At 35.8% G+C, this 14,865-nt stretch overlaps 1 protein-coding gene across 6 annotated transcripts in view; it reads right to left on the bottom strand.

Moving 5' to 3' along the window:
* Positions 1 to 14,865, bottom strand: part of RIC1 (RIC1 partner of RAB6A GEF complex) — a 96,914-nt gene that overhangs the window by 23,839 nt on the left and 58,210 nt on the right. For all 6 annotated transcript variants that reach the window (XM_019727155.3, XM_019727157.3, XM_074330459.2 and 3 more), the window contains 5 exons: positions 12,168 to 12,256; positions 8,098 to 8,242; positions 7,158 to 7,206; positions 5,740 to 5,892; positions 3,850 to 4,053 (listed from right to left, as the gene is read on the bottom strand). In XM_019727155.3, the coding sequence (XP_019582714.3) occupies positions 3,850 to 4,053; positions 5,740 to 5,892; positions 7,158 to 7,206; positions 8,098 to 8,242; positions 12,168 to 12,256 (640 nt within the window). The remainder of the gene's footprint in view (positions 1 to 3,849; positions 4,054 to 5,739; positions 5,893 to 7,157; positions 7,207 to 8,097; positions 8,243 to 12,167; positions 12,257 to 14,865) is intronic.

The raw sequence follows: 14,865 nt of genomic DNA, 5'->3' as shown, positions 1-14,865 counted from the left end.
TACCTTTCCAGCTGCTGCCCCAGCACTGAAGCTCAGAGCGAGTGACTCCATTGGTGGGTAAGTCTGCACAGTTCCTTTAAGAGGAGCGCCTGTGCATGCAGCTGCCCTCCGTTTCACTCAGTCACAATCTCCACTGGTTTTCACAGACAGAAATTATGGGGACTTCTCTCCTGGCACTGGAACCCTGGGCTAGAGTGGGGCTGGGATCTCTTACCCTTCTAGGGGATGGTGAGGGACACCCACAGCCAAAATAGCCCTCCTGATCTTTAATGGTCACAGGTGGGTGTGGGACCAGCCCATTCCGTGTCTCTGACCTGCCTACCAGTCTGGAAGTGGCTTCTTCTACAAGTCCTTAGTTATAGGACTTGTAGAAGAAGTGGCTCCAGTTCAGCTTGATCTTAGACGATTCTCAATAATGGTGGTTTTGTAGATTAGTTATAATTTTGATGTGGTTGCGAGAGAAGGTAAATGCAGCATTCACCTACTGCCCCATCTTGGTTCTTACAGTGTGTCGTAAGTATTTATGAAACATGTGGGTGGGTAAAGTGTGAGGTGGGATCTCACTGCCGAAGTGGATTCCAACATAAAGCGTTTCTAATCATGGGAACCTAGGTTAAATCTTATCTTATGGTCATACTCTGATGAATAGTCACAGGAAAAAACAATTTATTCTTTCATTCTCCAAAAGTGTATGAGGTGCCACAAATGGCAAATGGTTTATTTTCAAAACTCCAAGTGTAAGTTTAAAATACTTTATTTCTCATGTAGTTTGGTCTCTGAAGATGCGGTAAAATGAGAATAAAATCTTTTATTTTCTTATGAAGTCACCTTTACTGATCGGTGTCACCTAAACTTTGAGCTCTCCCCCTAATACCAAGAACCAGAAATGGCAGAAGTAAGGAAAGAGGCAGCTAACGAATAATGAAAACACTCAGGTCAGGACTGCATTCCTCAGGGCACCAGTCATACCACAGCACGGAGACAAGAGCGCTAAGGAACACAATCTGTACTCGCAACATCTCAGGATTCTTCAGTCTCTCAGAGAACCTAATCTTTCCCCTTAAAGTCATTCTGCTAAAACCCTGTCTCCTGCCTAGACTACTTTTGTCTGTAACTGGTGAGACTGAGAGAGTCCTCTTCTTAGCAGATTTGACCTATGTCAAATACCATACCTGTTACATTTGATACACATTGCAGGAATGAGAGCAAATCGTTTATAAATCAAATAGCCTTTTAAATTCTCTGTTAACTTCCCTAATGTAGTACCTGATATATTTTGTAGGTGTTTATCTCCCACATTTTGTGAAGACTATTCTTTCCAAATAGTTGGCCAGGTTAACTATAAAACCAGCATTTCAGAACACTGGATGATGATGATTCACACGTTTTTCAGAAATAAATGTGCATATTATACAACTATTGAGTATTAAAATAAATGGCAATCAAAGAAGGAACATATTCTAAAACCATAAGGATGTTGTCTTTTAAAAAATTTCTATTAGTTGTGCTCTGTCAACAAACTAGTTTCAAAATTTTAAAAATCTGTAGTTAGGAAAACTAAATTAAAACAACAACAACAACAAAATCACCATTTCTACCAGAAGCTACTAAGCCTGTTTGTGACAAGTATGTACTTATGTTGTTTTAGTTAAAGGAAAAAACATAATTAACATAGAATCTTCTGATCAGGTAACTAATGAATGTAAGGTAGAAGGCTTAAACAAACAAACAAAAAATTCAGCAATCCAGATGAGGAAAAGACAGAGCAGAAGAATTAGTTGGAGTTCACATGATGAACTCTTAAGTTGTACAAAAAGCATACAAAGTATGAATCACGCAAACAAAGCCACTTTGATGGAGTATGTGGGCACTAATCCTCAACAAGAGCATATGTTGAAGGGGGAATTAAACAGGTCCATTGCTTCTTCAATGAATCATTACTAATGGCTAAAAAGCCTGAAAGGTAGAACATTAGCATATGGACACTGTAAACCACCCTACCAAAACACCACTATAACACTGCATTGACTCATGTGGCTGGAATGCCAGCAAACAAAGTATAGGGCAAATCCAAGTAAAAACAGTTCCAAATAGGCACAGTCTAGGTTTTAGCTCAAGGTCAGCAGCATATTATATGATTCAACATTTAGTACCTAGGTTTTAAAATAGGTTAGATTGTTACTGTTACTTTAATTTCTATTATGGTAAGGATGAGTCTGCCACTACTCTGCTGTGTGACCTTGGGCAAGTTGCTTAATTTCCCTGAGCCTCAGTTTTCTCATGTTTAAAATCCATTTGGACTACATGATCTCTAAGGTCCTTCCAGCTCTACAAATTCTGTGAGTCTATTATAACTTAATTGTTTTGAGAGTACAACTCTGGCATTAATTTTATTAGTTTTCAGGACACAAAAAAATGAGGTAAAACTAGAGTTAAATACATTGATCTTTATGAATATTTTAGATATCTGAAGAACAGAATGACAGAGGAATCTTGCTATACCTATTTTGTCTAAAGTTTTAAAATCAGTGTTATAAGGCTTCTAATATGGGATACTTCATAGATGGCTGAGGATCACAGAATCACTGAATTTTTGAGCTGGAAGGAAATTCAATTTTTGTTATTGCCTGATGGATTTTTGAGTTCCAGACCTACCTTCTTTGATCCTCTGCTCTACTTGGCTCTCTGGCAACACAGACCTGGCTAGGCAGAACTGGCATTGATGCTAGGTCAGTGTAGAATGAATAGTTCAAAGTATGGGGAAATGAAAATAGCAGAGAAATGGCTATAGGAGAGAAGGGAGCAGTGGAAAATTTTAGTCAAGGAAGTAGCTGATGCAGTTTTATTTAAAAATTGTTACTAATTATAAAATGGTATGCACATTGTTTGATTTTCTGAATTTATTAATGTAAGTTAAATACATTTTATTTTAGTGTATACCACATGTCAATGTAGGAGATATTCCTCCTTCAATTTTTCACATGATTATTCTTCTGTCTCTTATTACCTCCACTCAGAGTCAACTGAAAGTAACACGGGAGCTGAAGTACGCTAGTAAGGTGAAAGTATAGGATGTAGAAGTAAGGCAAGGAAGAGTGGAAACAGAAACTGACTAAAACAAACGGATGCACCTAAGACACTTTGGTATCAAAAGGGGAAAGAAAACACTCAGGACTTTGAAACTGTGTGTGAAAGTTTCTTTCAAGAAACTTCAATTTATTGATTTACCTAAATTAATTTTATTTGGTATCAAAATTCAGAATTAATTTTGAAGCTAAATGCCAATTTGTCAGAATTACTAAAAGAAACTGCTAATTTAAAGTTATATCAGAATGAGTAAGTAATTTGGAACAAGATTAAGCAATAAAATTAACAATAAGATTCTAGACAGATTACAAGTCTGCAATTTAGGTTTAAATCCAGGCAACTAACCTCAATATGTTCCCATTAGGATGATAAGGTCAGCTGCTGCACAGGGTCCTACTCAATATTACTCTCCATGCAATCACTACATTTTTGCCTATGCAAATCCACAGAGCTAAATTTATACCAAAAGAAAGCTGGCAGTAAAATAAGCAGTTGTGCTCAATAAAAGAGCAAAACATAAACTTCCAGCTTTTGAAACTTCACTAGTAAGGGACTAAAGCAGGTAAGGATACACTCTACGTCAAATGGAAAGAGAGGAAGGAGACGGCAAGACGACAAGAACACAGAAAGGCAGGACACGTGACAGTCAAAAAGGTTAAGAAGCTTCTCAGTTTTCTAAACAACAGGAAATATTTAAAAATCTGCTCCAGGTGCTATCTTACCAAGGACTTACTCAGTAGTCAATAGTTACTGAAGACTTACTTGTACCACGTGCCAGTGCCGATGTCCAAGTAAAGTGCTTAAACCCTGAGACTCTAAACCGCCGTCTGCGAACGAGCTCTTTTCCCGACGGGGCTTGTGCTTAGCGTGAGCTAACGAACTCCTGGGATTCTGAGTCTGTGAGGCCTCTCCACAGTTCAGGTACAACCGATCCTCCCCCTGAAGCAACACTTGCTCTTGGTTACTCTAGATGAGGGCAAAAGGAAGCAGAGGGGCAAAGAAGGAGAACAAATAAGAACAACTCAATATTAGGGAGGACGGTAAGTAACAGATCAATTTAGTTTTATTATAGGAAATGTACCATATATCTCAAGGCTAATTTTCCTCACAGAGGACAAGACTACAAAATGATCTCATGCATTGTTATAGAGGGAATGGGCAATATTTTAATGATTACTTCACAGTGTAAATAAAATCTTTAAATCACTTTATCATATAGATTCCACAACATGCCCAGCTTTATAACTGCTACAGCAGTATCTTTTATCACTACTCCAAAATCGCCAAGCTGTGAGAGATTTTCCATCTGAAAACTGAACCTAACTACTCGCTATCTATAGTTTACAAATTAGTTTCACATAAAATACCTCATGAGTGGCGGCAAGAAAACATGTCTTGTCAAACAGTTTGGGATGTATGCTCACTCATGTACCCACATGGCAAGAACAAGGGGGTGAATTAGGATGAAGATAACTAGATGCTGGAGGATCTTTTAAACTACAGGGACAATTGTCTGGTTCAGAACAATTCAATCATCACTTGGTAATGCGTGGTTAGGGCCCAGGACTGTGCCAGGTTCTGAGGATATTTGGACAAATACGACAGTTATTACTCTTAGTGATTATGCTGGTTTTCAACTAGAAGGCCAAGTGTTCTCAAACCTGGGCAGATTCTTCACTGACTGCTCAAATCAGACAGCTCAGCACCCCAGGCCCTCACCTTTCCATTGTAGTACAAATGTTGTCTTGACATAAAACACAGGGGTGCTTTTAAATTATTTGGAATGGGGGAGGGAAGGAAGAAACACTCTATTCTTGTTTTTCTGGGGATCCTTATTCTTCAGCTACAGTAATGAGACCAGAGATCTAGGCTATTTCCACATTCTTTCTCAATGTACTATAAATTTTAATTGTACCAAATATTTAAAAACCCATTGGTGGCAGATTTTAAGACATGCATCCTTAACATGTGACATATACTATTATTATATATTAACAATATATAATATTAATATGTTATTTCAGATTGATAAAACATGAGGAATTTACATTATAATGTGGGGCAGTGTTTTCCAAAGCAGGTTTCTAGACAGACGATCTTCAAGGTGTTCCTTAAACATTCATTATTAAAGAAGCTTGAGATACACTGCTTTTTATACCACAACTCCTGGATTTTCATAATGCACATATTAAAGACCCTGGAGTCCTATGATAAAGAAATCTCTACAGCTTTGTTTAACTCCTCTATGTCATACTTACATGACAAGAGAACTTTTTCTTATCCTGGGCAACTGCTATTGACATTTCTCATAAGTAGTGTTTGGTGGAACACACTTTGGGAAATGCTACTCAGATAAAGACTAAATTGTATTCAAATTATTCAAGTAAATCTGTAAACACTGCTTTCCCTCAAGTTGCTTGTGATCCTATTAAAAACAAAACAAAACACCAAAACCTGCTCAGAAATAAAATTTTGGTGTAAATTTAACAGAAATTAAAAAGAAACACAAGAATCACAGAAAATGTAAAAAAGAAGAAAATATGCCAATTTTAGGAATATACTCAACACATCTGTGTCATAAGGAAGAGTCTGATACTCTAATAAGAAGGCCACTAAACAAAACCCCAAACCATTTTAATTAAATAAACTTACCATACAAGGGTTTACGGTGAGTACACTCTTGATAAACTGAAATAGCAGAATGCCAGGCTGTTTAACTATACTCGTGGGGTCAGACTCAATTTCAGCATTTTGAGAACCAAATCCGCTGATTACCCATAGGTGATAGCCTTCTGCACCCCAGCTCTTGGAGAGAGAAGGAGGGGGAAAGAGAAGAAGGGGGAAGGAAATGAAAGCAATAAAAAGTTTATTATCCTTTTCTAGCTTCAAATATTCAAATTCTGAAATAACCATCAACAGCACTCATTAATAACTTCTGAAGGTTAGAGAAACTGAAAATGCAGACAAAAATCACACCTACACCTATGACATCTTTGCTATCTCCAGTGGAAAACACCATCACTGGCTGTCTACCTAGAACATGAAAACACTATATATCAATCTTAACTTCAAATCCTAAGACATGCTTACTGCTCTTTGGAACTTCTCCATTAATTTAACTGACTCTCAAATACAAAGAAATTCCTTACAGAGGAAGACCTATGTCAAGCTGCAGCTTGACAAAGAAGCAATCAAAACAGATGGAGTTTTGGTTTGTGACTGACTGCTTCGATTTTTAGTCTGTGACTGAAACATCAACTTGGTGAGGCTGGTAACACTGGTTGTTGCATGCCATTCAGAAGCCCTGATCAGCAGTTACAGAAATGGTATTTGTTTGAAACTTATTTTAAAATATGGAGGTGGGAGAGACAATAAATAGGGTCACTGGTGGTAGAAGGCTGGGAACCACTATTCAAGGTAACCACGGTGGTTTTAATTCTTCAAGACTGGAGATCAGAAAATTCACTCCTCTGCAGAACATTCATAATCATTAATTTCACAAAGAAGGTACATAGAGGGTATAGTAAGAAAATGTTTTTATGTAAAGACAGGGGTTACACCTGTTTCCTACAGAAACTCATGAAAATAGGTAATAAAAATACTGTTATGACATTGACTATAATTCTCTTGATACACATCTATGGAAAGTTTTTTTTTTTTTTTTTTTTTTTTTTTAATGGAAAGTTTTAAAAATATGCTCGAGCAATGCACAAGTGCATGCCCTCCAGGAAAAAGCCAATGAGCATTTATTTCACTTTATGTGAAAAGAAAGGACGTCAAAAGAAGTGGGTGCTGGTGAGTCACACAAGAAATGGAGGTATGCTTTACCATGGCACTATGTTCACAAAGATGACAGGGGCTTGCTGGACAGGGGCTTGCAAAACCAAAATCAAATAATGAAAAATTAACAGCCTCCTGGTTTTTAAAAAAACTCTTAAAACAAGAACTGTATAAGAAGATTCTGCTGAGACTAAAATAGTTTTGCAATTTTGTCAGACCAACGTGAGGAAAACAAAGAAAAAAATTCCAAGTTTTCCACACTATAACAATATTTTATAGAAAGTACTTACCATAGAGTTGATCTTAAGGGGATCTTTTTTGGTACCATCTGACCTGTAACTAAAACAGAATAGAAACTTAAGGAGTCTTCTAATTACAAATAATATTTAGCTTTAATTTTTTAAACATCAAATTGATTTTGTTCCTTCAAAACAGAAATACATAATGCATGAAAAATAAGACTGCTGGTTAATATGCCTAAGTGTATCACTGAGACATAGTCTTCCAGGTCCTAAGCAACTGTGAAAGGGTCATGCGGTTTGGGAACATGTGTTCATTTTGTCAGGACTGAGGTTCAGAGTAGTATATGAGGTGGGCAGAATATAGACCCATTCCTACCAACCCAGTAGGTTAACCTACGTTAACCCAACAAGATAATGTAATTTTTCATTTCCTACTAGTTACTCATATACATGGTTTACCACTCTTATTAGATAATAAGCTATTTGAAGATAGAACCATATCTTATTTAGCCTTGAATCTAACATGCTATCATATATACAACAGGGATTCAATAAATAAACGCATTTTTATTAAATGAATAGTAAGTTTTTAAGAGGATGGATGCTGGGAGAATCAATACATCCTGAACAAATTAATTCTGAACCTCACAAATTGCTTTGGGATAAGAGTCAAATAAGGCAAAGGGTAGCTACTGCGTTTCCCCCAAAATAAGACCTAGCTGGACAATCAGCTCTAATGTGTCTTTTGGAGCAAAAATTAATATAAGAACGGGTCTTATATTACACTATATAAGACCCGGTCTTATATTATAATAAAAAAGACCGGGTCCTTATATTAATTTTTGCTCCAAAAGATGCATTAGAGATGATTGCCTGGTTAGGTCTTATTTTCGGGGAAACATGGTATATGACACAAAGTTTGCGTGTATGTATATTGTCTGAGAGATAATGGAGTTATTTTATCTAAAATTTGTCTTTATTGACTCACGCAAAATCTCCTCCAAGTGTACAAATCAGCTGGGCTCCAAATACACTCCATAAAGAAAGACCTCCATATTCCCAGGTCACTATTACAACACTATTGTCAGGAGACCATCTGACCAATTTAACAGCTCCTGTTTTGTTCCAAATGTCTGTTAAGAAATTGTGAGAAGAGTTAAAAATAAACGATTGCTTCAGAAATACTTTTTTTCACAGTGTATATTTTCAAGTTGAAATAAGCAGAAAGGCACATCTACTTTAAATAATGAGAGAAATCCTACTCAGTTGGGGTTATTTAAAAACAGTAAGGACATTAGCCATGACCTGATCTAAGCAAAACAAACTCAGTGGCCAAGTGATTTATAAGAAGTGAAAGCTGTTTTTGGCCAGCTTGAATAACTACAACTGTGTAGTCTTAAAAGTTTTTAGCTTTGGGCAAATCAGTTTATGTAAAATGGGGGATAACACCTCACTCGAGTGATTCAATATTGAATGTTAAAGTCCTTTACAAAGTATGAAGTTTTTAAAAATGTAAAATGATATTTTACCACTATCTTCATGCTTTACTGGCAATACCAGAGGGATTTAAGTTAAAATAAACTGAAGTTTAATCTTATATTACGATTAAGTGAGCAAACTCCAGATTGAGTACTCCAGGTGCTCGTATCGTCTTCTAATAATTATTCTTTCAACCCCACATATACTAATTACTAAAGGAGAAAATTTCATTGTGTAGTAAAATCCAAGTTTCTTTACTATAGAGTTAAACGAAACATGCCAGCTTTTCCATCAGCAATTAAAAAAAGATCTATAGTATCACTTTCTTTAAAATTCTTTCCAGGCGTAATATTAAATTTTTGCTGTAAGTACATTTTGCAACAAAGAGGAGGTATACAGATTTTAGCCTACAGAAGATAGGCTTGATTAACAGGGTAAGAACTTTTCTCCTCTGCCTAGGTTTGAATCCTCACCTCAGCAATTTCCAACATAATTCATGTATATGAATAACTGTTATTTATGTAGGTGAAAAATAAATGGGAACATACATAAGAAACATATCTTATCTGTATACTTTACACTTGTCCAGTAGAAATTTAAAACAAAACCAGGAGGAAACATAAAATCAAACCAAAGTTTACAAAATGAAAGTAATTTCATATGCAGGAAAAAAAAAGGTTTAGATGTATATTTACTGTCACGAAAAGATGTTAATGTTCACTGAAAAAGACAGGTTAAAAAAAGTATTCTGTTATTCCGCATAAAAAAATATACATGCATATGTACATAATATGCTTATCTATTTTCCAAGCATTGTACATGTATTAAAATACAGTTGTAAAGATATACAGTAAAATGCTAATGGCGGTAACCTAGTCTTCAGGTAGCAGGATTATGGGAAATTTATCTAGATGATAACCTAAAATGAACATAGATTACGATAATCTGTAGGAGAAAAAATTTTAGAGTAATCCTAAATTTCAGAGTAAGACTTTCTGTTACAGAGCTGAACTTCCAAGATGAAAGGAAGATCTCCAGGAGCCAAAAGAAAAAAACTGAAAGCAAGACTGATTAGTGCTTGAGCTAAGGCAGCCTAGAAAGGGGGTGGAAGGTGGGGGAAAAGGTTGGAAATACAGGAATAGAAGATTGGGATGAGACCTAGCAATGACTAGGGAGTTGGGGTTTCACATCCCAAACACAAAAACAAAAAAGGGGTCTCAGGCCGGCACAAGTCTGGAAATCAGAATGGAAGCTGCATCATGTAAGGACTCCTGAAGCATTGCAACCTGTACAAATGTTAATGGAGCCAGAAAACAAAAACCAAAAAACAAGGAAGCTTGTTCTCTGTATGAGACATAGGAAGACAGTACAAGTCTCCAAGCGGGTTTACAGCCTAAAGTTATATGACTCAAGGAGGCAGAATTCTCCCACAGCAAAGACCCCAGTGAGAGGCAGTAGATAACCCAAGGGAAAACTGGCATTCCAAGAGCCTGAGTAAAGAGAACAATCTGAAAAACTCAATACAGTGCTGTGTAACAGAAGCAATCAATAGAACTTCCTGCAAAGATGTAAATGTTCTGCATTGGCTTGGTCCAATAGCCACTGGCTACATGTGGCTGTTGAACATTTAGATGTGACTATGCAACTGAGGAAATAAAGTTTTAATTTTCTTTAATTTCAATTAGTTTAATTAAAATAACCACATGTGGCTGGCAGCTACTATACTGGACAGTGCAACATTAAGTATGGATAAAAGAATAAGCAAATAAAAGGGCCAGAAACCATAATCAAAACACACATTACTCTGTTCATATAGGTTGCAGCAAAAATTGTCCTTAGAGAAAAATACTATGTGCAGAAACTTTAAAGGCTCTACAATAAGAATGATGAAAACTTAAGGAGCAATGCGTCACAGGAGGGAATGGTATTCTATCTAGTTCATAAAACAAACAAACAAACAAACAAACAAACAAAAAATGATTTCATTTGAACTGTAGCTTGAAAGATGAATACGCTCCCCAGGTAGAAATACGGGACATTTCAGGTAGAGCACAGAAGAGACAAAGGCTGACTCTCAAGGATCTGCAGATAGTTTGGCAGTTAAGTAAAGTGTAAGACTGCAGTTCCCAGCCTGTGTGCAAAGATATCCCACAGCACTACAGAAAACTCACACGGGTGTCCCTGAGATAAATTTCAAAAGAAATACAGTGATATATAGTAGCTGTGGAACACAGTGTAAACTATTGGCCCCAGGTAATTCACTGTTGCAACATTAGGTTGTGCTACATTTATTTTGATGTTGTTACATATGTAGATGGGTTATAAAGATGGGCTTTTAGAAGTTACTGTGGAAAAAGTTAAGTGTTGTCTGAAAATCAATGTGGAACAGGAAATGTGGGTGATTGGACCCAATCTGATTCCAAGGTTTGAGAAACTGTACAGTATCCTGTTAGTAAAAAATAGTGTTGAATAAAATTAAAATGTTTTCTTTCCATTTGTGTGTATTATTTTTTGAAAATGCTACTAGGTTGCTAGGATATAGATACCTATTAAGTTGTTTAGACCTAGCTACTTAATAAACAGAACTTTTCATATTTGTATTTCTTTCTACATTGGAGTACTGTGGTAAAATTACAGAGACATAGACTAAGGCCAGAGAGAGTGAACCAAGAAATAATGCCAGAGAGATTTGGCAAAAAGACCTTACATGCCACATATGTGGTAGACACTGCTGGTTGGGTAATCCAATATCTATTCCCATCCTTATTCTCCCTCACCCACTTCTGTCATAAAGGCTTGTTTCTAAGGCAGCTGTGTGACAAAACTGTGGCCAATTAGATGTGAGTGGAAGATAGTTAAAGCAGGTAAAGAGGCGGGGATGCTTCTAAGAAAGATTTTGCTTTCTTAATCAAAAAACTAAAAAAACACACCCTATTTCCTCCTTTCTTCTTGACTCAAATGCAGAAGTAATGCTTGGAGCTCAGGAGCTATCTTGTGACTTTGTGAAGAAAAGGCCAAATGAATGCCAGCAGCACCTTACCTCTGGATTTCTTGCTATTTGAGAAAAATAAATCCTATTTGTTTAAGCCACAGTAAGTTGGGTTTTCTGTTAGTTTCAATCAAAAGCATTTCCAGTGACACTTAATCCTATGGACAGGATTCACTAAAGAGTCACCAAGGGGTTCAGAAAGATACTTTTATTTTGTTTACTGTTGTGTATCCAGCACTTAGAACAGTGTCTGCTGTATAGCAGGCATTCAACAAGTACTTGTTGAATGAATAAGTTGAATTGGAAGATATAAAATAACAAAGCAATGAAATCAGGTAAGAGACCAGAGCAAAGGAATATAGGGGCTAAAAGTAAGTGTGGATAGATAGGACTAAAGGAAAGGATAAAAGAAGTATCCCAGGAGCCCCTCTAGCTACAGAGAAATCCTTGGGTCACACAGAATATTGTTATGTAATAATACATGTTTTAACATCTGATCTATAGCCTTCATCATTTAAAAATCAGCATTCACTACACATACCTATACATGAAAAATATTAAAATAATAAGAAAAAAAAAAGTGGACTCACCAGGATATTGTTTTGCTGTTAGCTCTAGTTTATGAGACAGCAGCATAGCTCCAGTGGTGTTATCTATTGTATAAACCTGTACAGAACCACTGTGAAGAACAAACAAACTTTAAGTAAAACAACAACAACAAAATATATATAAGAAGGTAGGAATGTAAACTAGAACAAAACCATTTCATAAATAATTTGCAGTCATCTCATAAATTTGACCAAATGTGTATTATGTAATCCAGCAATTTCACCTCTAGATATAGCTTACAAATATCCTTATCATATATAATGTTCATTATAGTATTGTAAGTGCAAAAAAAATGAAAACAATCTGAATGTTCAGCAATAAGGGAAAGGAAAAATAAACTATGGTATATTCATATAGTAATATACAGCACTGAAAATGAATGAACTTTCGTTACATGCATTACAATGAATATATATATATATATATATATATATATATATATATATATATATCACATGAGATGTAGTATAATTCTGTCTCTATACAGTAAAAAACATTCAAAACATAGTTAAATATATTTGTGGTAAAAATGCAACAAAGAGCAAAGAGCAAATGTATACAAATTGCAGATCAGTGATTTCAAGATTAACCTTTTCTTCTGCAGTGTTTGATCTGGGTCTTCTTTACAACTTCTACGTTTCAGTTTAAGACTCAAAAGAGACCCTCTAGAGATCTCTGGAGTTCTCTTTGTGCCATTCTCTCTTTGGTGTCTTCCCTGTGAGCCCTAGCTGCTTTGGTCTTCCCAGACTCTCATTTCCACGTACTCAACTCAGGGAACCTGCCAGGCTCTGTCTCCCCAATCTCATGCTGTGCCCTGTACACGCTCTCAAAGTAATTAAAGCTGGGGCATTCGTAGAGTTTTCTTATTTCATTTCTCATCTTTTAGAGATCACTGTCCTTTGTTGCCTGATGTCCTGTCTTGAATTCAAACCACCTGTTTCACATTTTTGTCCATTTTCTTGCTTTTGTTTGTTTGTTTTTATGTGGGAGAGATAATCTTATCTGTTATTCTGTCTTAGTCAGAGCCCAAATGCCTTAGAACAGGTATCTTTCCAGACTACCTGCTCAACTAAAAATCTTCCTGAGAGACAGTACTAAGTGGCTAGCAGGTTTTTGCTTTGCATCTGACAAACTGTCAAGTGCTAACTCTGGGTTGCTGAACTTGAGTAAGTCATTGAGGAGTCCAAATATTTTTAATATGAGAAGTAGGTGCTAAGTCAATAATTACAAAGACTGACAACCTTAAAGTATTCTATGCTGCCTATATTCTTTAAATTATTTTTCTTTCCATTTCTTATCAGCCCATTGTTAGAGAAAAAAAAATTCATTAAAAGACACTACTTACTAACTCAAAGCAAAAATTATATGTCTATATGGCTATTAGCACCATAAGTGATCCAATTTAGCATCATCAGTACTGAGACAATGACGCAATTGCTACATAATGCCACAGGAAGTACACAACATCATGTATGACAAAAATGTTAACCAGAATCTAAACAAATCTTTAAATATTATATAAAGTTTAAGAGTTAGAATGTAAGACCGATCCCCTGCCAATTGGCATCCTAAAGGAAAGGTGGCTTCTTATAGAACTCTGAGGACACCAGCTACAGCCCAGTGTTCAAGGCAATTAATCCGGGTAAGTACCGGCAGATCAGGGCTAGAAGCCATTCGTCCGTTATGTCCCACAGCTACAATCACCAAACTATTTTTAAAACTAAATCAAATCAGTACTACAAAAAACTCCCACAAAGAAAATTCTACCTTCAGATGGCTTCAATAACAAATTTGACCACCCACTCAAAGATGAAGAGAGAAAGGAACGAATCCTTCCTTAACTTGCTTTATGTGATAGAAAGAGTTAGAAATGAGGAGAGTAAGAAAAATTACAGGTAAAATGTATTCATGAACATAGATTTAAATATTCTAAACAAAATGTGACCAAATCAAATCTATGAATATTTTAAAAACACACGCTTTTTCTTTTCTTGCACTAAGTTAAATTTATTTATATTTCTACATTTACCTCCTCAGTGAGAAGCAGTGTGATGAGAATAAAGATTCCCCATTTTACAAAGAGATTATAGAGAGTGTAATGAAGGTGGTGATTTTTAACATGTATTACTTATGCTAAAAAATACTGTCACTTAACTTGTAGCTGGAGATTATACTAGATGTATGTTCTGTAGAACCACTAAGTCTCATTTTGAGGGTAAAATGGAATTTTATATTTAAGAGTTGTGGAGACTAAAAAGCACTATAAACACTGTTCAGGCACTACTACTGTAAATACCTGATATAATCTTTTTACTTGAGCTAAATATAAGATTGACAGTCAGGTATCTTTCCTGTTTCCTAATGTATCCCAAGTACTTATAACTGTGCCTGGCACATGGCAGACACAAAGGTATTTGTTGAATGAATAATTTGTATTCAATTTTAAATTAGTTCTAAAACCTGAATTATTTGAATTAAAGCAAGAAACTGATTTTATGTATGAGCTTTAAATTTGTGGGTTACCTAAGGCACATCCACTAATTCAAATCAATGTCAACACTGATGTTTTAAAAAGGATTACTTAAAAAAAGAAAAAGAAAATAGCTTTCTGATCCTCTGTTAAACAATAACCTAAATTTTAACTAATTTAATTTTTTAAACTTGTAACTCAACTTCCTA

This window comes from Rhinolophus sinicus, chromosome 16 (genome assembly GCF_057876585.1).
Source record: "Rhinolophus sinicus isolate RSI-liver-muscle chromosome 16, RSI-T2T, whole genome shotgun sequence".
Taxonomy (NCBI): domain Eukaryota; kingdom Metazoa; phylum Chordata; class Mammalia; order Chiroptera; family Rhinolophidae; genus Rhinolophus; species Rhinolophus sinicus.
The sequence above is the reverse complement of the archived record's forward strand: the minus strand, read 5'-3'. Positions and strand labels throughout refer to the sequence as shown.